This window comes from Vipera ursinii (assembly GCF_947247035.1).
Source record: "Vipera ursinii genome assembly, chromosome: 1".
NCBI classification, from domain to species: domain Eukaryota; kingdom Metazoa; phylum Chordata; class Lepidosauria; order Squamata; family Viperidae; genus Vipera; species Vipera ursinii.
The window spans coordinates 52,953,858-52,981,143 of record NC_139512.1 but is presented as its reverse complement, the minus strand read 5'-3'; the positions used below and the strand labels follow the sequence as shown (position 1 = coordinate 52,981,143).

General features: G+C 41.0%; 2 protein-coding genes across 2 annotated transcripts; one reads left to right on the top strand and one right to left on the bottom strand.

The window, feature by feature from the left end:
* Positions 1 to 2,693: 2,693 nt before the first annotated feature.
* TRAPPC6B (trafficking protein particle complex subunit 6B) lies at positions 2,694 to 10,479 on the bottom strand. The gene is made up of 6 exons (XM_083359568.1): positions 10,147 to 10,479; positions 8,622 to 8,689; positions 7,541 to 7,658; positions 6,269 to 6,352; positions 4,006 to 4,099; positions 2,694 to 3,396 (listed from the first exon to the last, which is right to left on the bottom strand). The coding sequence occupies exons 1-6, from the start codon at positions 10,240 to 10,242 to the stop codon at positions 3,365 to 3,367; spliced, it is 492 nt and encodes a 163-aa protein (XP_083215694.1). The 5' UTR covers positions 10,243 to 10,479; the 3' UTR covers positions 2,694 to 3,364.
* A 1,348-nt stretch (positions 10,480 to 11,827) lies between these two features.
* Positions 11,828 to 20,896, top strand: PNN (pinin, desmosome associated protein). Its single transcript, XM_083379576.1, has 9 exons — positions 11,828 to 12,000; positions 12,634 to 12,705; positions 13,715 to 13,783; positions 14,737 to 14,809; positions 14,947 to 15,041; positions 17,033 to 17,108; positions 17,931 to 18,086; positions 18,168 to 18,306; positions 18,634 to 20,896. The coding sequence occupies exons 1-9, from the start codon at positions 11,888 to 11,890 to the stop codon at positions 19,905 to 19,907; spliced, it is 2,067 nt and encodes a 688-aa protein (XP_083235702.1). The 5' UTR covers positions 11,828 to 11,887; the 3' UTR covers positions 19,908 to 20,896.
* Positions 20,897 to 27,286: the final 6,390 nt, after the last annotated feature.

The following is a 27,286-nucleotide window of genomic DNA, read 5'->3' as shown; positions in this document are numbered from 1 at the left end:
TCTCTGCTGCAGTTTCTGTGGGAGGGGAGAGTTGGCTTGGAAATACTTTTCACGCCGACAGTGGAAGCCCGTGGGTGCCATAATATTGTGCGAGTTCAAACAAAATTATCTGCAAGAGATCATGGTCTACGAGAGCTTCGATTCTCGGGGGGGGGGGTTTGCTTCGTTTGCATGCCTATGGGGCAAAGCGGGAAATCGGACCAGGCGTAGGAACCAATGCTGTCCGTCGCCCGGGTGTGCTGTTTGCTCATATGCACCAGCCTTAGTTTGAGGGCAGGAACGAAGCCTTCAAGTGAGCAGGGAGGCATCGTGGGGCCAGGTCCCTTGCACCTGCATCCAAGCCGGCAGCAGTGGCAACCACCTAAGTAGTCATGATCCCCCTCCCCAGTAAGTCACCCACCTCACCCGACCTAGAGTTTGGCCAGCCAGCTGGCACAAATCCTCACCACTCTTATCATCCTCACTGAGCGACAGCGGCTTGAGTTTCTCTGCTCCGAGTGAAAGGAAAGGAGGCACAGAGCATGATTGCTCTCAATAAGTCTGGTGCATGCAGTGCATCTGCGTCTTAAGAGCAATCCTGCTCTGCACCTTGGGTTTCTTCCTTCGGGACAGAGCGGAGAAACTCGAGCTGCTGCCACTCAAACACTTTTTGTCCAAAAGCAGACCTGAGAGATTGGAAGGTCCCTGTGCCTGCAGTGGGGCACTTCAGAAATGAAAGGAACGCTCCGTGTGACGGCTTGAAACTCCGTGTGACTCAGGTCTCCGGATGAAAGGTGTTCGAATAGCAGGCTTGAGTTTCTCTGCTCTGTCGGAGTGAAAGGAAATGGAGGCACAGAGGATTGCTCTCAATAAGGCCGGCTCGCTCCAGAGGCTTGTTTTTACAGGATTGCTCTCAATAAGAGCAAGGCGCGCTCGTTCCGAAGGCTTGTTTTTGCCAGGAAGGGGCTTGAGAAATGGCTTTTTCCTGGAGAAAACAAGCCCCCGGAGTGAGCGTGCCTCACTCTGTGGTTCTGTTTTCGCCAGAAAAAGCCATTTCTCAAGCCCCTTTCCTAGCAAAAACGGAGCCAAAGTGTGAGGCATGCTCGCTCTGGAGACTTGTTTTCCTCAGGAAGGGGCTTGAGAAATGGGTTTTTTCCAGCAAAAACAAGCCTCCTAGCCCTGGTGCTGGCAGAGTGAGGCAGCAGCGGGCAGGACAGACTCTTTCCCATCTCCCCTCACTTTCCCAAAGCCTCCCTTCACTAATCTTTCCATCTCCGTTCACCACCACCGCGTTCAGGGCAACAAAAGAAACCTGTGGGACTACCGGTATATAAAAAAAAGTTCAACCCGACCTTCCAACTTTGTGAGATCTTCCCCCCACCCCCACCCCAGAAGTTGGAAGGTTGGATTGATCTTTTTTTTTTTTAGTCCCACAAACTTTTGTTGCCCCGCACACAGAGAATGGAGCTGGAAAGGAGGTTAGTGAAGGAATGTGGTAGCCCTGGGGTGTGGTGGGGGTTAGGATTTGGCATTGTGGATAGTGGAATGTTTGTGTTCTGGTGGGGCTATTCAAAACGCAAGGATTCCCTGTGTTTTGAAGCACCCTGTGTGACTGCGCGGAAAGGAAAGCTCCGTTTCTCAAGTGCCCCACTGGCAACCACGCAGAGCTTCCAGTCTCTGTCAGGTCTCTGTTGGGATAAAAAATGTTTCAGCACCTAAGGAGTGCATCCAAACGCAGGGACTGGCTTTGTGCACTGCCTGCATCCTGTGCATGGGGCTTGTTTGTGCGGACGAGTTGCTGACATACCACGGCCCGGTAGTGGTCCGCAGACCAGGAGTTGGGGACCCCTGTTTTAGTTCCTTTAAGATTGCAATGTTTAAGGAACTAGGAGTGTCCCACCTGTTCTGCTCTGGTAGGATGAGTAAATGTCTTTCAGAAGAGACAGTCCTACAGATGACCTAGCCTTGTGCCATGTAAGACTTTAAAGGTAATAATCAACACCTTGAACTACACCCAGAAGGAAACTGGCAGCCAATGCAAATCACACAATACATGTTATATGAGTAAACCTAGGAGCCCCCATCACCACACGCACCATCATATTCTGGATCATTATAACTTCCAATTCTTCAAGGGCAGTCCCATGTAGAGCATACTGCAGTAATCCAGGTAGTAACCAAGGCTTGAGTAATTGAGCAAACTTCCTTCCAGTCCAGGAAAGGATGCAATTGACACCTCCAAAATAATCTGTACAAAGGATCTCCTAGGCATGCCTGCCAACTGCTCTTTGAGCAGGAATCTGCGAATTGCACACCAACTGTGTATGTATCATCTACATACAGTATATTCTTTTCTACTGAACTTTACAAGCAACTGCATTAAACATTGATTATGTCTAGCTGTAATTGTTATACCTTGCCAAACTATTGCTTGTTCAGAAACACTGCAATAAACTTTTTCATATTAGAAAAAGATAAGAATGAACAATATTCCTCTGTTGTCAACATTTATGATAGATTCTGACCATTAAATCAAATTCCTTAGCCATTCCATATCAATGTCTATGCATCTGTTTCTGAGGGATGTATTCGGCTATGAGCAAAAGGTTACTTCTTGAATATAAGGTCTTTGATTGTTCTACCTTCCTATACTTATTAGTCTCCATGTACTATCAGTTTCAGTTTGATGGACAAGATTTCTAAATAGAATTCGGGCATGCCCACTTCACTGCTTTTAATTCCAACATGTCAAAACCATTAATTCAAAGGTTGAAGTATCAACCTTATAAAGAAAATCCAGTAAATCAAAATATAAAATCTAACAATGCGTAAGACTTATCTGTATTACATGAATAGCTACAGACAACATCTTACATATCTACACATTAAATATGATTTGGAGCAATAACTACCCAGTTCAACCGTAATTCTTACATTAACATTATTTAGGTAATTTTAAAACTTTCAGCTAGGTAAGCAAGTGCATATTTTTTAAAACTATGCAAGATCATCTTGAAGCAATTTTATTGTCTATGGAATATACCTAAACAATCTTTATGGAACTGAAAAGCAGGAATACCGTTCTCAGCTCTATGGCCATGACCCATTTCAACACTGCAAAACTGAAATTGTATAGGATTAGCCAGATACTAGAGTTTAGCATTTATTTAAGATATTCTATTCATCCTTACAAATATTCATCTGCATGGGTCAAAATTGAAGACAATTAAAAATCTACCAGCAAATTATGAAAAATGGCAATTAATCGCCTCTGGAAAAAATGTTATTTGACAAAGCGGACACATAACACAATAAAGGAAAGCTTCACATAAATAAAATACAGTTCATTTTGCCATTTTACAGAGCAAGACCATGGATTTTATATTTACGTCTTCTGTATCATCACTTGAAATTTACCTGCAAAAAAAAATATTAAGGAATATTTGTTTTATCAGAAACAAACATACGTACTTCTAAAAATTCTACTAATCTTCAGGTTCAAGCATATCAAAATACATTTTACAATGCAATCTGTTCACTGCCTTGATGAGTAGAACCTATCTAGTGAGACTACAGTCTGTTTCCTCCTCGATTACTTTCACATTCTAAAAATCCCATTTTTCCTTAACTTAATTCGAACATAATTTAATTTGAATTCATAATTCAATTAGAGAAACTATTCTAATTGAATTGTGGAAAATAGTAGAGAACAAACAGCTACTTCTGGTTCCTAGTGCTACAAATGTACTGTATGTGGCTTTGTACCATGTACAGAAAAAACATTCTCGGTGAGATTTAGGAAAGATTTATGAAGGAAATGTCCTGTTCAACTCGACAATTTTGGCTGGGCATTAATGCCAATAACTACTGTCACCTTATTTCTTAGGGAGCTCACTAATTTTATATTAAGGTACAATTTCTAGCACCACTTTAAAGCAACTGTTTCGTAATTTCACTTATTTTATCTTATAAAGTACATAGAAGAGAGCAGATTTATCTCATTTTGCTAATATAAAACATACTTACATGCAGGCATTGTTGAAACTTCAGCTGTCACAATACTCTTTATTCCCAAATTTGATAAAGCGCCTCTAATTAGTCCACATGTAAATGCCAAATACTGCAAGATATGTCAAGGCAGAATATTCATGGTAAAACTCTAATCTTAAAATAATTTCTAAAACTCATTCTGAGGAATACAAACTTATTGTTATAGCCTAAAAAGAAAGAAGCTTGCACCAAATTTCAAACCATTAATGGTTCAATGAGGTAAAAGCTAGAGACACTTTTAATGTTATTTGCTTCTGTTTCAGACTTCATTTAAAATATTTTTATTATTATTCTGATAGAAGGACAATAAACTACAGCATAATCGGGCTAGCATAGTTTTTCCTCCCATAATAGTAAAGGCGATTGGATGGAGGAAATGCATGGAAAATAGAAAGATTTGGATCCTGATCCATGTCTGATACACATTTTTTTAGCTTTCTGCCCAAGTTCCAATGGAAGTTATATTATAAATGTCTTTGTAAGACATTTTCTAAGAATTAGAGGATGACAGGGTCAGAAAGCTATTGTTTAAGTGTTTCTCAAGCCTTTTTCACTCATGGCCCACTTCAAATTTTTCCTCCTATGTCTCCCCCCCACCTTCCCAGTCCCACTACCAGAAACATACATGGTAGAGTAATTGGTGTATTTTCTGGCATCAACAAGACGCAGTATAATACATTTCAGTAGGCTCCTCGACACATGCCATGTCCCCCATTACATGTTTTTCAACCTATAGCCACCTTGAAATATCCTAGGGCCCCAGTTGATAATCAGCGATTTAGATCATCAAATCCAATCCCCTATTTAGTACATGAATTCAATTTAAAGCATTTCTGACAAATGGCTATTTACCCTTTACTTGAGCACATCCAATGAACAAAAGTACACGATATCTTTGGGTAATAGATTTCACTGTCAAGCTATTTGTACTGTTTTAAAATGTTTTTTTTATAAAATTTAACCAAACTTAGTTTTATGTAACTTCTTTAGTCTATGCCCTTCATCCTGCAACAAATAAGAACTGCCTTCATTTTCTATGTAACAACCTTTCAGGTACTTAAAAATGTGATAATAATTCCCCATTTTTTCAGAGCTAAACAATATGTATTTTTATATATCTTGATTTGTATTATCCTAATTATCTGTTTCCCTTCCAATTTCTCCGAAATCTTCTTGAAGTACAGTGCCCAGAATAGTGCTCAAGTTGGACTCTGACTGATGTGGAAAGGTGATATGTGGGTTATTTGCTCCAATTTAGAAATTACAGTTCTGTTCATACAATGTAAAATTACATTGGGGTTTTTTTTGCAGCCGTATCAGACTTCTACCTCATGTTCACTTTGCAATCAAACTACTATAGGCAGAAGGCTGCATATTTAGCTATCTTAAATGTATATTATATAATACTATTGTCCACCTTAAAGGTTATCAGAATAGGGAAAACAATAGCCAGGCTGTTCAGGAGTTTGAAATCAGCATATTAATTATATATGTTGAAAGGATCCCATAGTGCAAAGGCCATTTGGCTATTTTTCCAATAACAAAATAAGATTTTCTAATAGTTAATGTTATACTTAAGAGCATTTTCAAAATAGATTGAATGTAGTTCCGAAGAAAAAGGAGAGATAAAGAACCAAAAATCTCTCTTCTTATATTAGTATGAGAACAAAGGTGCATATCTAATAGCTTAGAATGCATTTAATTTTAGATACTTTATAGATACATGTTTCCCATCCAATATTTATCTTCCAAATTTCACACAGTATGGTGTTTATACTGTTCAAAGGACTGCACGTGCTAGCACAATATCCCTGGGACTCCTTCCCACATTTCTCCCCATGCCTTGTTTAAGATTTTGCCCCATTCAGTAGCAAAATCTACAGAGATTTCTGCTCACATTCCATTGAGTCAAAACAGAACTCTCTCTCAACTGGATGTGAAGAGAGAAAGACTGGCAGGCACTACATAGTTCCTCATTTTACCAGGCTTTTGCTCCTCATATATTCAGACAAATTAGCACAGTATGCATAAAAGGCATAAAACACAGGTTGCATATTATGTACGTTATGCATAATACACATAATATGCAACCTGTGCACATAGCACATAGAAAATGGGAGGGAGCAGGAAACCACAGTTTGATCTTCTTCCCCACACATATAGAGACAGAAGGCTTAATAACAATCCATTTAAGAACTGACATTTTAAAGCTACTCTGAATATAATACAATACGTATACCTTAGGGGCATGTTCCAAGTATTGCTTTCCTGAAGACATTTGAGTCAAAAGACGAAATTTATTATCCTGAAGTACGTAAATACCCTGCAGAAATGAACATTTTCCATTTTAAATTTTATTTAATACATATATATCCTGCTATTCATTTTAATGTTACACTCAAACATTTCTTAGAAAGATGATCCAGACATCAACAGAATTTATCAAGCTTGCCCATATGCAGCCAAATTAGAGTTTGTATATTTTTCATTAGGGATGCATTAGCAGTTTTATTACTGTAACTATAGACCCTTTACCCTCAATCAACTTAGAACATATTTTTAGGTTTTAAAAATTAATCGGTCAGTGTCTAGCTGTCAGCGTTTTTTAGTCCAACTGGATTCATGTTCCAAAAAGTATGGGAGAATCAAGTCAGTGATTAACGAGACAAAAGTTTTTTCAAAACATTTAAAAGTTTTCATAGTAGTAAAAGATAGCAAAAGGTTATGGAATGACTCAATTTGAGAAGGATTGAAAAAAAGTAATAAAGGGACAGAAAGGAGACTTAGTAATCAAACATCAGCTAAGAAATTTGCTAGGAAGTCAAAGATGTATTTGAAAAGCAGCATATATACATTGTGCTAGTTTATACATGCAAACTGAGATTTAAATATGCCAAATGAAGCAGTAATTTGTATTTATGATTTTATTATCGTAACTAGAAAGACAAACAGAATCTCCGTATCATTTAAAATCTTCAAATCAACGTTTTATAGGAAGGGGATTGTTAGCTGACTCATTAGTAGCATGTTACCACATGATTTAATATGCGTCTGTATTTATTTAGCAGAACTGGAATACTTCCTAGGTTCACAGAAATATGGACATTTCCTTTCAGGACAGAAGAAATGTGGACAGCAGAGGTCAGTGGATTATTCTGTGTAACATATCATCAACTTAGCCTTTTAATGATCAAATTGACCATAGTAAACTTCATATTAGCAGATTTTTATATTCAAAACAATTTTCACTATACATGTTTTAACACTGCAATGAAAGTGTAGACAAATATTATTCAAGACTATAAATTCTGCTGAAACTCATCAAGAAGAAAAATAACTGCATTGCTATTGTTAAATAAAAATAACTTGGCTCCTATGTACATATTGCTCTTATTTATAACATCCATTTTACCTAGCTAAAATCTATGCACTGAACTGAAATGTTTGAAAAGGAACAGAACAGCACAGCAATGGAACATAGTTTGACTCCTTGTTCTACAAGTCATAATACCTGATGATTGGTCCTGAGATTATCAATTTGTTTTTTGAATACAGTAGTCCAAAAATCTTTGCAGATAAACTTCATTATATCTAATTCATCTTTGAATCGGGCAGTATCTTTCGTGAACCTAAGAGAAAGCAACCCAAGTAACAGCAGCACTTAAATCACCTATACACAGAGTAATACACTAACTGTTTACAATCAGTTTAAAAAATGTGCACAACCCAATCAAATCTAAAATACGCCAACTGATTTTATAACAGGAGATAGATGACGAAAGTGACTGGATATATATTCTGCATGCAGAATATAGAAAACTCCATGGGCTACATTGAAAAAATGCAGCTTCACTGCTATTGAAACCATTAAATTATATTATAATACACACAATATGCAATTACTTTTTGCATATTATTTACCAACTTTTTCTCTTAAAGTTAAAGCAATGTGAGCTATTTTTCATTTTTTAAATTTGTTTAACATTAATTATAAAATATAACAACTTATGTATCCTACAGTGATAAAAACACTGAGTTTGAATATATAATACAGTATGAATGAAATATATATTTCTAAAGACAAAAGGAATCTAGCTGGAAAAATGTAGATACGCTTATATTAACAGCAATGAGAACCATCCATAAAATTAAAATATGGAATTAAGAGAACATATATCACAGTAGTACTTCCCTTCATTCCTCCAGTTCAAACACTTTTTTCCTAACTGGCAATATAAGACAATAGTTTTAGTATTTTACCAACCTTGGTCCTTTAAAATAAAAAGGCCATGGCTAATGGCCATACTTAATAATTTTAGAAGCTCAAAGGTCTACAAACTGGGTAATGTCAGCAAGAGCCCCAAAAGTTTATTCTTAGTGTAACACACCTATTTTAGGCATTGCACTACAATTTCAGCTATTTCTCATTCCGAATAGATAAAAAGAGTTCAGTTTTTACTCCAAGGTGGTTCAAGGACTACAAAAAGGGGTTGGGGAAATTGTATTTGACCCTGGCACCACAGATTACACAACCCCATTGCAAAAGAAAGAAAATACCGGTAGTCAAAAGAGAAAATAAACATTACACTCACCTTTCTATTAATCCTTGTCCTACTCTAAACCCCATGTTTTCCAATTTTGTAATACAACGTCCATTTTCCTATAATTACAAAAAGAGAACGTTGTAGTTGCAAATACTCTATTTTTAAATGGTTTTAAATGATTCTTTTTATTCTCTAACTATTTTAAAGTAGAATCAAAATGAAAGCAATTGTGACTTTGTCATGCAAGAGCAGTAAATCTGAGATAAACATTGCCAGTGTTATCCTTTTACAGTATTGTGCTAATAAGGGACAATTGTTAGTGTTTGTAGCAAAAAACAAAAAACTCATGTGGCATCTGAAAGGATGCTACTGACAATAAAATAAGGGAGGGGGAGGGGAGTAGCCAAAGCCACTTCATTGAATAGCAACAGGATGTGGCAGGTGTAGAGATTTATAACTCCTCCAAATGGGCAGTTCTTGTCATTCATTCAAGTGACAGAATCTACTCAAAAAAAAGCAGGCATGGTGCATTAAAGGAACTTCAGAATTAAGTATAGGCAGTCCTCCACTTTCAACAGTTCATTTAGCGACTGTTCAAAGTTACAACAGCACTGAAAAAAGTGACTTATGACCGGTTCTCACACTTATTATTGCTGCATCCCTATGGTCAAGCGATCAAAACTGAGATACTTGGCAACTAACTCATATTTATGACGGCTGCAGTGTCCTGGGGTCATTTGATCAACTTTTTCTGTCAAGCCAAGTCAATGGGGGAAGCCTGATTCACTTAACAACCCCGGTTACTGACTTAACTGCAGCGGTTCACTTAACAAGAGTGTCAAGAAAGGACACAAAATGAGGCGCAACTTAGTTAACTATCTCGCTTAAGCAACCGAAATTTTGGGCTCAAGTGTGGTCGTAAGTCAAGCGCTACCTGTAATCAGGTCGGTAAAAATAAAGCCGTACACTGACCTTTAGAAAAGTAAGGTTGGACGTTAATTTTTTTAAAAAAATGAACCAGACTATTTCATACGCTAAAACAGGGGTCTTCAAACTTGGCCCTTTTGTGACTTGTGGACTTCAACTCCCAGAATTCCTTAGCCAGCATGGCTGGCTGAGGAATTCTGGGAGTTGAAGTCCACAAGTCACAAAAGGGCCAAGTTTGAAGACCCCTGCGTTAAAATAAGTGACAACCTTTCCGTTCTCTTCAAATCATCCCTCCCACTAGTATTCCGTCTTACCCAGTCTCCACAGCCGACAAACCGGAAGCAAAGCGTACGAATCCAGCACTACTGGAAAAATCCAAAAAAAGACCGTCGAGCCCGCCGTCTAAGTTACCTGTTCAGCCACTGATACCTGGAAGAAACTCCGGACAGGGCCGCCCGCACGACCCCCAAAGGGGCGCACCGCTTCCTAAGCCTAAAGAGCTGCCTGGAAATCGGAAGCCCCGCTTGGCCCTCAGGGAGAGGAGGAGGAGTGGAAGCGGGAGCAGCTACTCTCCAACCAGAATCCCGAAGGGTTCCCCTGTTTTTCCGAGCACGCGAGAAGCGTCGGGCTGGAAACTCGCGCTCACCCCATCGCCTTGCTCGGCAGCGCGGTACAGCCCGGACACCATTTCGTTGTGCAACAAGAGGAAGAGAGCTTCGTCCGCCATCTCCGACTTATTCATGCCGAGCAGCTCCCACCTAGAGAAGGGACCGAAAGCCCCAGCCCACCCCGACGCAATACCAACCGACACCACCACCCCGGACCTCTTCGTTAAGTAAGAGCCGAGGCAGCGTAACAAGGCAACCGGCGTCAGCGTCGGGCGGAGCTTCCGGACGCTCCGGCCTCGGTTAGTTAGTGCAAGCGGTGGATCCTGTAGGCAGGGCGTTCTTCTAGCAAATGCGCTAATAGGCACAAGGGCAGTATTTTATTTATTTTTTATTAAAAAGTTTTACAATACATTTTATTTTTAACAAACAAAACACAACCCCTCCCCACTCCCCAACCCCTCCCTCCCTCCCTTCCCCCCTCCCCCCTCCCCGACTTCCCAGAGCTAAGTACAGGGTATAAGAATACGAACAATCATAATCTACCTTATGCAAACAATCACAAACTATTAAAACTATCGCACTTTAACTCTTATGAATTAACTCCAAGCAGTATAAATATCACATCAATAAGGGCAGTATTGAAACGTTTGCGGAACACGCGCTGGGTTCCTTTCGCGATAACGGGTAATTTTCTTGCAGAAAAGAAAAAAGAACCGCTAAGAGAAATATGTTAATTATAGTGCTGTGGATCAATGGTTCGTAAATGATTAGAAACCGAGACTTCTGCTCCCTCCTTTGGGCACAAAGCCAGCTGCCTGACCTTGGCCCAGTCAATCTCAGCTCTTGGGGGGCGGGGGGAAGGCAAAGGGAAAACCACTTACAACAGGGGTCTTCAAACTTGGCCCTTTTATGACTTGTGGACTTCAACTCCCAGAATTCCTCAGCCAGCTTCTCTGGCTGAGGAATTCTGGGAGTTGAAGTCCACAAGTCATAAAAGGGCCAAGTTTGAAGACCCCTGACTTACAAAATCTTCCCAAGAAAACCATAGGAACGTTGCCGGGCAATCGCCAAGAGACTGGCTTGAAAGCAGTCAAAAAAGTATTTTACATCTCTATGCTGCCACAATACAAAACGATCAAATGTAGCATAAACAAAAGCATAATACCGTAAACTATAAATATACAATACAAAGACAGCAACGTGAAATCACTGACGCTTAATTCCATCTGGACGTAAATAAAAACGCTCTTTATTGCGGTATACGCTTTGAAATTCAGATCACGAACAGAGGAAACCGCGCGCCCTCCAACTACCGAAAGCCAGAGAGGCGCGCGAACTTTAGTAGGGATTATCCTAGCGTGGAAAAAGGGCATTCACATTTTCGCCGATCACCGATTGGTTGTGCTGAAAGGTAACTATCATTCGATTGGTGGTAAAGATATCATTCTACTCAGGCACTTAGTTATTGGCAGGATTACAGAAGCAAAAGCGATTAAGTGGTTGCAAGTAACGTTGCGTCCTTAATGTCAGTTCTTCATTGGTTGAGAGTTCGATCGTTGATTGGAGCAACGCAGTGCCACTCCTACTCATAGGTTGGCCATTCGCTAGAGGTTGCGATTAGCTCTTGGGTAAAAAAGGTATCACTCCAAACGTCGAGTTCTCATTGGTGAGTTTCTTGGAGCCACGTTACGCGAAGCTGGGCTGTCTCCTTGCCCCCCCCCCCCTAATCGTGCTTTCCGTTGGGTTCCGGTTGGCTAGGCCGCGGTTGTGGCGGCAAGCATGGCGGTAGCCGTGCGGGCTCTACAAGAGCAGCTGGAGAAAGCCAAGGAAAGCCTCAAGCACGTCGATGAGAATATCCGCAAACTCACGGGGCGGGACCCCAACGATGTGCGGTAAGCCCATAGCGGGTGAAGAAGGGTCGTGGGGTTCGGAAGAAGCTTGCTTGCTTGCTTGCTTAAGGGCTGCTTTGCGGTTGACTTCTGACCGCGAGGCCTCGTTTGCGCCTTTCCTTCAAAAAAACAACCCGGGGTGGCTTGCAGTTGCTTACCCGTTACTAAATCGAAGCAGATCGGCCGCCTTCTTCCGTAGAAAGAGGCCCGCTGTGAGCCTCCTCGCCGATTTTTTTTTCCCCGCGCCCGGATGGAAATGACCAGGGGGGCCAAAAAGGCGTGGAGGCACCCGGAAGGAGGGAGGGATTTTGCTTAGAGCCAGGGGTCTTCAAACTTGGCCCTTTTATGACTTGTGGACTTCAACTCCCAGAATTCCTCAGCCAGCTTTGCTGGCTGAGGAATTCTGGGAGTTGAAGTCCACAAGTCATAAAAGGGCCAAGTTTGAAGACCCCTGGCTTAGAGGGCAGCTTGGTGGTGCGTCAGTTAATGGTGCCGGCGTGAGCTGGGAAACGCTGCAGCGCTGTGCAAACACGAGGCCCCGGGCGTTGCTCTTGAGAGGCGGCGGTTCCCTTGCTGTACTTCCTTCCTTCCTCCTCCTGGCGATTACGATTTCATTGTGTGTCTCCTCCCTTCTAGGCCCGCTCAAGGGAGACTGTTGGCCGTCACAGGCCCTGGTGGAGGTAGGGGGCGCGGGAGCCTATTGCTGAGGTGAGTGTTAAGAGGACCTGCGAAAGAACTGTTTCCTACTGCCCGCAAATCTTCTGCTGTGGGGAAATTCCGCTTCCGTTTTAACTGATTTATCGGTATATATTTAAGGCTAGTCCAGGGGTAGGCAACCTCGGCTCTTTTAGGACTCGTGGACTTCAACTCCCAGAATTCCTGAGTCAGCTGACTCAGGAATTCTGGGAGTTGAAGTCCACGAGTCCTAAAAGAGCCGAGGTTGCCTACCCCTGGGCTAGTCAAACCTAAGTCTTAGCTCCGAGTACAGGATGTGTTTAGGATATGATAGTCATAACTTGTGTGCTGGGTGGCAAGCAGTATACACTTTAAAGCGACCACCGTGTTATTGTTTGGGAGTCTCATCCTGTGGACTACTTATGCTGCCCTGAAAATACTGTATGGGGATAGTTCACCTTCTCCCTAAAAAGGCTTATTTATTGTAAGTTAAGGGGGAAAAGCTATAATCAACTGCACTTTGGATTAGCACACTGGAATTATACAATACTCTGCAGAAAATCCAGTGCAGAAATGACTTTAGCTGATCTGTAGGCTTCTATTATAATTCTAGAGTAGACAAGCAAACAATCAAGGATGATCATTGTAAGCTGCCTAGAGTCACTGTGAGTTGGTAGGCAGCTTATAAATTTTCTTAAAAAATCTGAAATTCAAACTTCTTATGCTGCTGTAGTCTACTACCATGATGCCCACAATAGGGATAGAGTCAGAAGCTTTAGAATCCTAAGGCTTTAGTAAATATATTTGTGTGTGTGCTTGTGTATAGTTACTACTCTCTACCAATTATACGTTTTATTCATTTTATATAGAAAAATGTTCCTTAGATTGTCTTGCTTAATACTAATAGCTTCACTTATTGCATTTCTGTTTCACCTTTCATGAAGAAACTAATAGTTGGCTATTTTTTAAATACTGCATACATCTTCACAGAACATTATATATGCATTTGTTCAGAGAAAGCTAATTTGCTGTTTTATGTTAGGCGTGGATTCTCGGATAGCGGCGGAGGACCCCCAGCCAAACAGAGGGATCTAGAAGGGTCGACGAATAGGTGAGCAGAGAATACTTCCACTTAGATTGAAGAATCAAATTATTTTCATATCTTAACCATATTCAGTGTATCTGTTTGCTACATTTTGGTTAATTTTCTGCCAAGATGCATAGGCTATGTACTGTAGAATATGTCACAGTGATTAGTTTACATACAGTGTGTAGCTTCATTTGGCAGGTTTGCACATCACATTAAGCTAGCCAAGTATTGGTATTTATATCCCGCCCGACTCCCATCAATTCTAGGCAGTTTAAAAATATTTTAATTTTTTTTAAAAGACTGCAAACCTTTCTGATAAGAACAAGGAAAAAGAAGAAAGGGGCTCAAAAGAAGAAAGGGGGGTTCGTCATACATGCCAAATGCCTGGACAAAGAGCCAGGTCTTCAGGGCCCTTTAAAACACTAGGAGGGTAGGGGCTGTTTGAATCTTGGGGGATAGCATTGTTTAATTGAAGGAACCTGGAGCACCTCAATTTTGCCAGATCATTCATTTTATGGTGATTATTAAGCATTTCACACAATGCTTAAATTCATTTTCCCTAATGGACATTTTTTGCTAGAAATTAGCAAAAAGATCACAGATTGTGATAATGTGATGCTGCAGCCAATGGTAAATGTGAGCCAGTTGCCAGGTGACAAAATCACGAACATTACAGGTGTGTGTGTGTAGTTTGCAACATTTGTGACAGCTGAAAGTGCTTCATGGACTGTAAAGTACCAATCTAATTCTAGACAGTTCTTAAATGAACAGTTGTGAGATGAGGACTACGTAGTGCAGCATCCCTCATTGCTAGGTATCTATCAGAAGTGAGCATACAAATATCTGTTTTAAAAACATTCCTTCCACAATGCAATTTAATAAAAGAAACTATCAGCTAATGCCAAGTTCTGGAATTCTGCATAAGTGCAAAAGTTTGATTATCTCAATTATATTGCTTGCTTCTGACACTTTAGATTGGCTGGTGAACGTCGGACAAGGAGAGAATCACGCCATGAAAGCGACGCAGAGGATGATGATGTTAAAAAAGTAAAGTATATTTGAAATGTTATTGGGGGCTTAAGAATAGAGAAATGTAAAATGCAAGGGTTGCCTTTGGCAAGATGGGCAGCATATAAGTTTAATATATGGGTTTCTATTAACCTAGCTGTGATCTATTTCTGCAGCCAGCGTTGCAGTCCTCTGTTGTTGCTACCTCCAAAGAGCGAACACGCCGAGACCTTATTCAAGATCAAAATATGGATGAAAAGGGGAAACAAAGGTATTGCATGATCTTTCATGTGATTTTAAATTTTCCCAATTCCAGCAGAAGAAACAAAAGCAATCTCACTTTGAAGAACGCTAGGATAAGTTGGCAAGAAATGCTGACAGTATTCTGTGCTGTGAATTATACTAAGCAATTTAACTGAAGCTGTTGTTTACTAGATCACCTATAACAGTCTTTCCAACAAGCAGAGCCACAGAACATCTGATCATAAATAAGCCAAAATAACATTTGGTACCCACCAACATTCCAAATATCAAAAAAATATTTGATACTAGGAATGGACATTTTTGCTATTTGTTTCATCTCAGCTCGATCTGAACTGAGAATGGAGATATTTTACAAAATGCCTGTAAAATGTTTGTTTCTGAGTTAGGTATGAGTTTGTCCTATCACATTTTACTGCTAATGTCTCTTAAGAAGGGCCTTTTTTGCAGATTTCAATGGATAGGTACATAATGGAAGAAGCAGATATTTAAATAGATAGGCCTTGAATTATTCCAGCTGTAAAGGTGAATACTATCATCTTACATTTTATCATTACAAGTAACATTTAGCAGTTAGTTATATCTTACAGTATACACATTTTTGGATCTTTGTATTTTATACGAATTAAATGTGTAGATGCCATATTTTAAATATTGTGATTTTCAGAGACCAATGCCAAGTAATGAATATCCATCTAATCAATTTTATGTTATGAAAAAATAATTTAACCAGGATGTTAAAATCAGGTTTTTTACTTAGTGAGTTGAATCCAGAACTTTTCATTCTATGAACAAGATTGCTACCAAATAGAACTAGTCTGTGCACTTTTGCTAGCAGAAAAGAAAGGAGACAATTTTATTATTTCTTTTTGTAGCTTACAGCTATATTTTTCTTTTGGCTTTAGACAGAAGGGGTTTGGGTGTGGTATTCACCTGTCAGACGCTGCTTTTAGGGAAGAAATAGGGCATTACAGAGAGAATGGGAAATCAGCAAAGATATTATCAATTCCCCAAAAAAATCTATTACATCAAAAAAAATTATCCAATCCAGTTTCTGAGTGAAAAATACTGGCAATATTTAATTAAAATGTATAGGTAGTCCTCAACTTATAGCCACAATTGAGCCCAAAATTTAGGTTGCTAAGTGAGAAATTTGTTAAGTGACTTTTGCCCCATTTTACGACTGTTCTTGCCACATTTGTTAAGTGAGTCACTGCAGTTCTTAAATTAGTAATACAGTTGTTAATTGAATCTGGTTTCCCCATTCACTTTGCTTGTCAGAAGATTGCAAAAGGAGATCACATGACTCCAGGACACACTAACCATCAAAATGTGAGTCAGTTGTCAAACAGCCGAATCTAAACCATGTGACTATGTGGATGTTGTAATGGTCATAAGTGTGAAATGATCATAAGTTACTTTTTTCAGTGCTGTAACTTTGAATGGTCACTATAAATGAACCTTCATAAGTCGAGGACTACCTGTATTAAACATAGACTGTGGGATATAGCAAGAGCATTTAGGCTTATGTACTTCTCCATAGCGCTTTATAGCACTATGTAAAGAGTGGTTTACAATGTAAGTAATATTTGCATAGTACCCCCAACAATCTGGCTCCTCATTTTACCAATCTTGGAAGGATGAAAGACTGATTCAACTTTGAGTGCCATCAGGATTGAACTCCAGGCCTTGGGCAGAGTTTGCCTGCAATACTGCACTTAACCACTGTACCACCAGGGATCCTGGAATACCTATTTTCTGGTTAGCATTTGATATTATATAAACTAAATCTACTGGTTGCTGATTTAAAAAAATAATTTTATTTGGTTAATTAATAATCACACTTATAACCACCAACTCAGCCACACAGCCCTGGTATTTTACAATAAGCATTTATAGCTGCTAATGACCTTGGAAATTTTTGGAAAAACTGCCATGTATACATAATACAATACCAATATTTGTGGTATAATTATATATTTTCTTTCTATATTCTGTCAGGAATCGGCGTATATTTGGCCTGTTGATGGGTACTCTTCAGAAGTTTAAACAAGAATCGACAGTTGCTACTGAGAGGGTATTAATTTCACATTTAGTAAATTGTGCAGGGGAAAAAAAATAGTACTTCTGTATAATAGAAAAATACACAATCTGGCAGCCATATCAATTCCAGCCATATGTATGTTTTATTTTGAAAAAACTTTTAGGAGGACATTTATCAGAGAAAGAATGTTTTTGGTACATTTTTTCATATTTACAAACAAGGATTTGAAATCATCAAAATTTTACTTTAGTAGTAGACAAACCAATAATGCATTTCCCATGATATAACAGATCTGAACTGTTTTATTTTAGCGAAGCAGGAAGTGAAAGAGCAAACTCCTACTAGTCATTAGAAGTGACAGGGAACAAGTCCTGTAGATTGTAGCTAGTAGGGTCATTTGGAACAAGCTTCCAGTAACAGAATTTACTTCCATCTGATCACTGAAAATATTTGATCTGTTTCTTATGCCATAGTTCATCCTATTCAGGGGAATTTCTGCATATAATTTCTTATGAGTTCATTCTAACAGCTGGCAAAGGAAAGACAGAGCAGGAAAATATATTTTGAACTCCTTCATCAGCATAATATTAAAAGAAACCTCTGAAATATATTTGATCTTAGGTTATATTTTATAAAATTCTATATTACTTTTGATTATGCTGTTCTACTACACAATATTGGGGATGATTTTTGTTTCAGTATTAATTTCCTTAAACCAGATCCCCATCTACAGTATGTATGTTGGGAAAGAATACTTTCAATTGGCTTAAAACAATTGATTCAATTTGTGCATTGTGATGACTTACTTAAATAAGAATGCTATTATTGAATTAAGTTTAAGCTGTTCTATTTTAGCAAAAGAGAAGACAAGAAATTGAGCAGAAACTTGAAGTGCAGGCAGAAGAAGAGAGAAAGCAGGTTGAAAATGAAAGACGAGAACTCTTTGAGGAAAGACGTGCTAAACAAACAGAACTACGACTATTGGAACAAAAAGTTGAACTTGCTCAGTTGGTGAGTGGAAATTTAGTAGCTATTGCATATTTCTCTTCTGGATGGCACCAGAAGCATTAAAAAAATCATATTTTTTTCCAGCAAGAAGAATGGAATGAACATAATGCCAAAATAATTAAATATATAAGAACGAAGACAAAACCTCATTTGTTCTATATACCTGGCAGAATGTGCCCTGCTACCCAGAAGATGTTTGATGATTCCCAAAAAAAGTTAAATGGTATGTTGTTGTATTTTTATTTCTGTATTGCCATAGTAGATTGTTAGCTGCATCTACTTGCATATAGGTTTTCTCTCATAGATGTCTTACAAACTTGGCTTTCATGTATATAGAATCTTAACTCAAAACATTTACTTCTGTATGCAAGTAGATGTGGCAAAATAACAAATGTGCTGACCATATGATGAATGATGGAATTCATGACTTTCCTACGTGGATTATAATTTCTCTGATACTGATGTTATGTATTCTGATACTGTTGTGTAAAGTGATTTATTCAAACTATGGCTCTTAATTGCTGTTTATTATACCTTCCTTGTCCTTCAGCACTGTTTGAAAATAGACGCGCTGAATTTGCTGAGCAAATTAATAAAATGGAAGCCAGGCCCAGACGACAGTCTGTGAAGGAAAAAGAACACCAGGAGGTACAGAAAGAAGAAAAGAAGGAAGACCAGAACAAGGAGCAGGAAGAGGGTAAGGTGGTACAGCAGGTGGAGGAGATGGAGACAGGTAACAAGAGCAATGATATAGAAATGGAAGAGGTAAGGGAAGAAAAGGAGGTAGGTGCTAGTCATAGTGATGGGGAGATAGAACAGGAAGAGGAAGAGCAAAAAGAGGTAATGGAAGTTAAAGTAGAAGAGGAAGCTGAAGTTAAAGAGAATGACAGGCAGACAGATAAACCAACTGAGGAAGCTGAGGTAGCGAAAGTAGAAAGTGAAGGTATTCAGCCAATAGATGGTGAGCAGGATGTAATGGAAATCAATGAGGCAGATTGTACAGAGCCATTAGAAAATGAAATTAGCGCAGAGGTTGAACCAGAAGTGGAATGTAACGCTCAGCCAGAACAGGAAGAGCTCATTGTGGCCCTGGAAAAAGAGGAACCCGGCAAGCCAGAAGTTGACGCTGAACCAGAGGAGTCAGAAGAGAAGGAGCCTGAATCCATTCCAGTATCCGAGGCTGAGGTCCAGCCTCAGTCAGAGTCTGTGGTTTGGCCACAGCCTTTGCCACTTTTGGAATCCACTCAAGATCAAGCACCACAATTAGACAAAGAAGCTCTAGTGTCTGAAAAGCTGCCTGAAATACAGGCAGATCAAGTGCAGGCAGTGAGTGTAGAAATTAAAAACAAAATTAGGAGCAGAAGCAGGGGTAGGGCAAGAAACAAAACCAGTAAGAGTCGAAGTCGGAGTACTAGTAGTAGCACTAGTAGCACCAGTTCTACAAGTAGTAGCAGTGGAAGCAGTTCTAGCAGTGGAACAAGCAGTAGTCGGAGCAGTTCCAGCAGCAGCAGTAGCAGTGGTACTAGTAGTCGAGAAAGTACTAGTAGTTCTAGTAGCAGTGAGAGTAGAAGTCGAAGCAGGGGGCGAGGACATAATAGGGACAGAAAGCATAGAAGGAGTTTGGAGCGGAAGCGAAGGGACAATTCGGGTGTAGATAGAAGTCACAAGTCTTCAAAAGGTAGCAGAAGAGATGCAAAAGGATCAAAGGATAAAAGCTCAAGGTTGGACAGAAAAAGGTCTATATCAGAAAGTAGTTGGTCAGGCAAAAGGACTTCACGGAATGAAAGAGACCGTAAATCAGACAGGAAAGACAAAAGGCGTTAACAGAAGAGACCAGGCTCCTACCCTAATTTTTGCAGCAGAAGATTACTTGAGTGAAGAGAGTCCATATAAGGAAGAAAAGGCTGCTTTAATTGCATGCTGTGTAAAATCTTTTGAAGACTCTTTACCAGGCAATTGTGCTTTTTACATGATTTTGTAAAAGGTTACTTATCAAATTATGTGAAGATGCAGATGTGTAAAATAAAATACTGAAACCCCTCCATTTTTTAAGTATCCTCTACTTCAGAGTTTCTTGTATATTTTAAAAGGTACATGGTTAAATTTGTGTGATTCAATTGTATCATAAGTCTCTTTTTGTAGAAATAAATGTCTTTTACAGAGGTTTGTGAGAGCCTGTTGCTGCTTCATCTTGCATAGAAAACTCCTTTTGTTGGCAAACCCCATGCAGTGTTTAATATTCTGCATATTAGCCTTTCCTATTTAATTGTAAAGAAGAAAGTGAATTCCCAAATCCCATGAAGAAGTGTCTGCTTTCAGTTAAATTTGATTCAAGCTTTTACTATTGTTTCTTAAGATAACTACCTATGTATGAAAGCAAAATAAGTACATCAGGCTAATTATAATTTTTTTGAACACATAACATTCTGTTTTGTGATTCCTATAGTTACATAAACCTTGCCTTTCTCTAGGATAATGATACTTAGTGTAGCTTTTTTTAAAATTCAAAAAAAACTTGTCTTTCTGTGTTTTGCTGTATGATAGAAGAATGCCACGTGTATTTTGTAAAACTATTATTGGCCATCCACACCTTTCAAATTGCAGTATAAATGGGTTGCATAGTTCGTTGGAGCTAATGTTGTGCTTAAAAATGCGTGTTGAGTGAGGAACTTGGACTTTTTTTGTAATAAAGCAAATAGATGGCAGTATAGTTGGTATGGAATGGTATTGTTCTGTTTTTAAGCTTTTTATACAATTAGTGTATTTGTTAGCCTGTTCTGTAATAGTCCAAATAAAAGTTAGCTTTATCTACATTGCTTGTATTTTCTACTATTTAATTAAATGTTCTTTTTTGGTTATCTGCCAATATAAAAATTCTTGTAATGAAAAACTACTAAAACTTTTAAATAAATAAATCAACGGGGCAAGAAACACACTTTGTTTTTACATTTTAAGTATACCATCAGGAAGGAGCTAATTATGTCAGCTTTAGGTTCATGTGGCAGAAAGTTTTTGGTAAAAGCTGGGAGAGAAAAAAGCCATAGGACTCATAAAATACTCCATTAATTATTTAATTCTACTTCATTATCACTTAAGTTTGCTTATCTCTGGTTGGAATGCAGTATTACAGGCTATTTCTACTGATTACCAGCAATTCAATTCTCAGCAGCTCAACCTTGCAAGGTTGGTAAAATGAGGACCCTGATTGTTGGGGCAATATGCTGACTGCTTAAAGGACTATAAAGCACTATGAAGCGGTATATAAGTCTTATTGCTATTGCTAACATCCTTGATTTCAGTAATGGGAACCCATTTGCAAGATGTATAAAACCACAACCTTCAGCTAGTCTGCAAAAGATTTGTGCCTTCCTGTGTAAGTACTAATTTTAGCAATAAATCAGTTAAATTGAACCTTCTAGTGTAGCCCTAGTCTTTCACACCTAACAATTTCTGCCATACTTCTATTAATTTAACTGTTGGGTGCCAAGATTCAGGATCACACATGTTCCAATTCAGAAGATTTATTGCTCAAACCTAAACACAAGAATCTGGTCAACCAACAGGCACTAAATTGGTGCTAGATAAGAGTAAACAGAATTCAAGGGGGGCTGGACTTGGAGCATTTGTGGAAAGGTAACAATTCTAGGCTGAGTCCTTGCTTGACATCATCCCACCCCAGGCTCTGTTCTACATGATGATAACTTTATTGTCACTTTAAATGTACACCAATCGGCATACATCAAAATGAAATTTCGTTGCATACAGCTCTCAAAGGGTCACCACCTCTGATATATACTCCTTGTTCGGGGCCCGCTCAAATTTCACATTGTCCATTTTAGTCTCTAGGGAGTGGATGATGGCAAACAGGACAGATGGAAATGGGGCTCCATGTGGATTAGCCCTCAAATTCACTTGTATTCTGACAACCTCGCCTTCTTTCCTTTTTCTGATCCTGACTCTTCCACCCTTTCCTTAAAGAGGCCTTGCTTCTTTTCGCCTCTGGAGCACGCTGCTGCCGCCACCACCAACTCCTCCAAAAGCCTCTCTTCCTCTGGGCCTGCCGACAGCCTCATCCAGTTCCTTCGCTCCATAAGCTCCAGGTCCTCTCCTCCTCTGGAAACAGCCCTGATTTGCAATAGAATCCATCACTGGGCCAGCAGTCAGATCTTGCTGCTGGTAGAACAAATTCAAACAGTGCCAACGACTTTTAACGGTCTCACCAACAGTTCCAAAACAACTAGAAACTCGCCATGCCAGCAAAGATTGTCGGTCGTATGTTACCTTAGTTCCACCATGTTGCTCAAACACATTAAAATCTTCCTGATCATGTGGCCTATAGCCCTTACTATCCCTCCCAAAACTATTCGCCTTCGAGAGCCAATGCAGCCGCAGCCATTCCAGGTGCCGCCATCTTAGTGTTCATCAATTATGAAGAAGCTTGGGATGTTAAAATGCAAGCCTGCATACAGCAAATAACCAAATATAATGACATTTACACTTTAGGGAATCTTCTAGATAATCTATCAGGTAATCTTTTAGACCAGGGGTCCCCATCCCTGGTCCATGGGCAGGTAGCGGCCATGGCATGCCAGCAACCAGGCTGCACAAATGCAAAGCCTCACCCGCGGGATGCAGGCACCACACAAAACCACGCCCCCTCCGATCCATGGAAAAACCTTTCTCCACATAACCAGTCCCTGGTGCCCAAAAGGTTGGGGATCTCTGTTTTAGATTATGGTGCATTTCCAGCATTAATAGTTGCAAAACTCTTAACAAGTCCTGGTAAATAATTTGTGCTATTTCTTGGCTATGGCCAGAAGAAATTCACTCACTCACCCACAAGAAATTAAATGGTCATTTAGACATAACTATAAAACATGCAAGTAATCGTTCCTACCATACAATTACATAAGAGTAAATAATGAAAAATAAATTCACAGTATCACTGCATTTGTTGTAACTCTTTTAACTTTTGAAGTCTAAATCGGGTCCCCAACCCTGAGGCAGTGGCCCACTTCTGGTCCGTGGGCTAGCTTGCACAGGCATGCATGCACAGCTCAACTCACATTAGCAGTGGGCCAGTGAGCACACACATGCACATGTAGCTCAACTTGCGTCAGTTGAGGTGTGTGCACATTGGCCTGTTTGTGTGACTCAAACTGCATGCATGGCACCAGTGCTTACATAGTCCAATTCCCCTATTCCCCCCCCAGCCAGGCCACCAAGCCACAAAAGTTGGGGACCGCTCTAAATGACGTCACACAGGTGCTTCAGGATGAAAAACTTTCTAAAAGATATGGTATTGCAAAATGGGCTGGCCTTAGATCAGTTTTTAGTAGAACATGGGGAGTTCGTATGTTAATTACTCAAATCTCTGCATCTTTCATGAAAACAATGCAAAAAATAGCTACAATAATTCCTTCTTTAACTACAATGGAACTACATCTACATGGAAGAAAGCATGTGGTAGGTAACCCAAGGATCTGACTTAGACCCAGTACTCTTCAATATCTTCATAAACAATTTAGATGAGGGAATAGAAGGGGAACTCATCAAATTTTTAGATGACACCTATCTGGGAATAGATGACACTTTAAAAAATAGGCTCAAGATCTAGTTTCAATTTAGTACAGGAGTCAGTTTACTGAGTGGTTTGTTTGTTATCTATACTATGATGATGATGATGATGATGGAAGGGACCTTGGAGGTCATCTAGTCCAATCCCCTGTTCAGGCAGGAAACCCTATACCATTTCAGACAAATGGCTGTCCAGTCTCTTCTTAAAAACTTCCAGTGTTGGAGCATTCACAGCTTCTGGAGGTTCCACTGGTTAATTGTTGTAACTGTCAGGAACTTTCTCCTTAGTTCTAGATTGCTTCTCTCCTTGATTAGTTTCCATCCATTGTTTCTTGTCCTGCCTTCAGGTGCTTTGGAGAACAGCCCAACTCCCTCTTCTTTGTGGCAGTTTCTTCCATCATCATCATCATCATCATCATAGTATAGCTGTAAAGTCGCGTGCTTCACATAGAGACGGACACAGAGCTGGGGTGAAGATGAGTTTATTCTGAACAGAACGAACTGGGGAAACAGGGAAGCCTGGCGTCTATTTGTACCTGCCCAGGTGGATGGCATCCAATCAGTTCAAACCTGGGCTTCCTGCCAGTGCAGGTGACAATGGGTGTAGATCCTGGCTTCCCACCAGGCTGACCATGCCTGGGGCTGTCAACAGCTTAAGTCATTAGGCTTATCCTGAGTGAGCAGTCATCGCCCAGAGCTGTCCAGCCCCTCTGCTGATCTGCACCATCAGCCTCCTGCTGTGCTGTCCTTTGTGTATGCTGGGAGGCATGCACTGCACCCCTTCCCCCATAGTGAGGATGATCCTCTGTTGTTCCTTCTTAACTATATACATCTTATTTACAATTTTTACATTTAACCCTCCAGATTCCTCCTCCCCCCAGGCTTAAGAGTGAACATAATCACTGAGGTAGCTGGGGGCTCTGTGTGTCCTGTTTGATCTTCTCAGGCTTAGCTCTGTAGTGGTTTCGGTTCTGCTTCCTGTTCCTTGGTCTGGTTGTGTTGGTCTGATTTGTGTGTGTGCATGTGTTTCTGTGTTGGCTCTTTGTGACCTGCTGCCCTCAGGCTCTTGCCTACTTTCCTTGTCAGCTCCCTGCCAGGCAGATGGATGCCCCAAAACCCTTCCTGCTCTTCTTCTGGGTGACTGTGACTGTGGCTGTGTGTGTGTGTTTGTGTTTGCTCTGCCTCCTCCCTTGCTGTTTCCATTGATTCTCCACCCGTCCTCTCAGGGGCTCTCTTCCTTAGTTGATCTAAGTGTCTCCTCCACAGGAGTCCCCCCCTCCACCCTTACTCTGTAGGAGAGGGGGCCTGTCCATTCCACCACTTCACCTGGCACCCATGGATGGCCTGTGCTGTAATTTCTGGCCCAGATCTGCTCCCCTATGTTGAAATTGGTTTTGAGGGTTGGGGGTTCTGTGTCTGCTGATACCCTGTCTGGGTGGAGTCTGTCTAACGTAGTTATGAGGCATCTTCCCCACCTGAGCTCCGCTGGGCTCTTTCCTGTGGCTGTGCAGGGTGTTGCGTGTTGATGGAGGAGGAATGTGGCCAGTCTCTGTTTCCAGTCCCCTTGTACTATTCGTTTGAGTGCATCCTTGGTAGTCCGCACGAACCTCACTGCCAACCCGTTACTGGCAGGGTGAAAGGGCGCTGAAGTGGCATGCCTAATCCCCAAGGTCCTCAGGAACACTTGGAAATCCGAGGAGGTAAATTGCACTCCGTTATCAGATACTACTACATCTGGTAGCCCATGTGTGGCAAACACTCCCCTTAGTGCCTGTATTGTGCCCGCTGATGTCATGTTGGACACAGGTACCACCTCTAACCACTTGGAGTGACTATCCACGATGACTAAGAAGGTGTGTCCCTGAAATGGCCCCGCATAATCTATATGGACCCTGGACCAGGGGGTGTGAGTTTGTTCCCACTTCTGGACTGGAGCGTGTGCCTGCTCTGGGCGAGACCTTTGGCATGTGTAACATCCTGCTACCAACCCCTCTATCTCTTTATCCAACCCAGGCCACCACAGATAACTCCTGGCCAGAGCCTTCATCCTTACCACTCCCGGGTGACCCTCATGAAGGGACTGAAGGACTTTCTCCCTATGTTTTGTGGGGATGATGACCCTGCTCCCCCACAGCAGGCAGCCTTTATGGGTTGAGAGCTCGTGCCGCCACGTAAAAAATGCTGTGAACTCAGGTCCCGGTGACTTGTCCTGCCACCCGCTGCTAACCCAGGACTGAATTCTGCTAAGAATCTTATCCCTGGGAGTTTCGGCTGCTATGTCGCTAGCGTCTAATGGGCACTCAGCTAGCTCCTGTATTGCTAATATCTGATTAGCAGGAGCGGGATCCGGTCCAGCCTCCCTTAGGGGAAGTCTGCTGAGTCCGTCGGCGTGTCCCATTTCCTTTCCTGGTCTATGGATTAGCTTACAGGAGTATGCTGAAAGAAAAATGGACCAATGGAGCATCCTTGGTGAAAGGATCTGTGGCGTTTGCTTCTCTGTGGTGAATAATCCCAGCAGGGGCTTGTGATCCGTGTAAATGAGGAACTCCCTCCCTTACAGGTAGTCGTGGAACTTTTTTACCCCCGCGACCACTGCCAGCACCTCCTTATCTATCTGCGCATAGTTTCTCTCCGCCGCTGACAGGGTCCGGGAATAGTATGCTATGGGAGCCTGCGAGCCGTCCTCCCTTAAGTGGCTGAGGACTGCCCCTATCCCATAAGGGGATGCATCGCACGCTAGGCAGATGGGCTGGTCCTCCCTGAAGTGAGTGACCGTTGCGTCCCCGGCTAGCATGTTCTTAAGGGTCCCGAACGCGCTTGTGTGTGTGGCAGTCCAGTCCCAGGGTGTTTGTTTGTCCAGGAGCCTGTGCAAGGGCTCCGCGATGGTCGCCTTGTGCGGCAGGAATGTATGATAAAAATTTAAGAGACCAAGGAACGCTTGCAGCTCCGCTTTGTTTTTGGGAATTGGGGCTTCCTTGATAGCCCTCACCTTGGAGGCTGACGGGTGGATGCCCTGCGCATCTATCCTGAATCCCAGAAACTCCGTCTCCGTAACCCCAATTTTACACTTGTCCCTTTTCAGTCTTAGACCCACATCCCTAAAACGACCAAGTACCGCTCTTAGCCGTGATGCCAGGACGTCTTCCGAGCTGGCCGCTATAAGGACGTCGTCAAAATACGGGCAAACCCCGGGGATCCCATTTAGCGTTTTTTCCATGACTTCCTGGAAAATCCCCGGAGCTACGCTCACCCCGAATTTATTTATTTATTTATTTATTTAGTTACATTTATATACCGCCCTATTCCCTGAGGACTCAGGGCGGTTTACAGGGAATTAAAAAATCCACCATACAAAAGTTAAAAAACCAAATTAAAAAATATTAAATTGACCCTGTATACTTAAAACCCCAGTTAAAAATTGCAGTCGGTTTACCCGGAACGCCCCTTTGTGGGTGATGATGGTCTGGGCCCTTGCTGCCTCGGGGTCTACCGGCAGCTGCTGATAAGCCTGGGCAAGATCTAATTTCACGAATACCACCCCACCTTGCAGGGATGCCAGGATGCTGCTTACGGTGGGAACCGGGTACGAATGCGCACTTAAAGCCCGGTTAATTGTCCCCTTATAA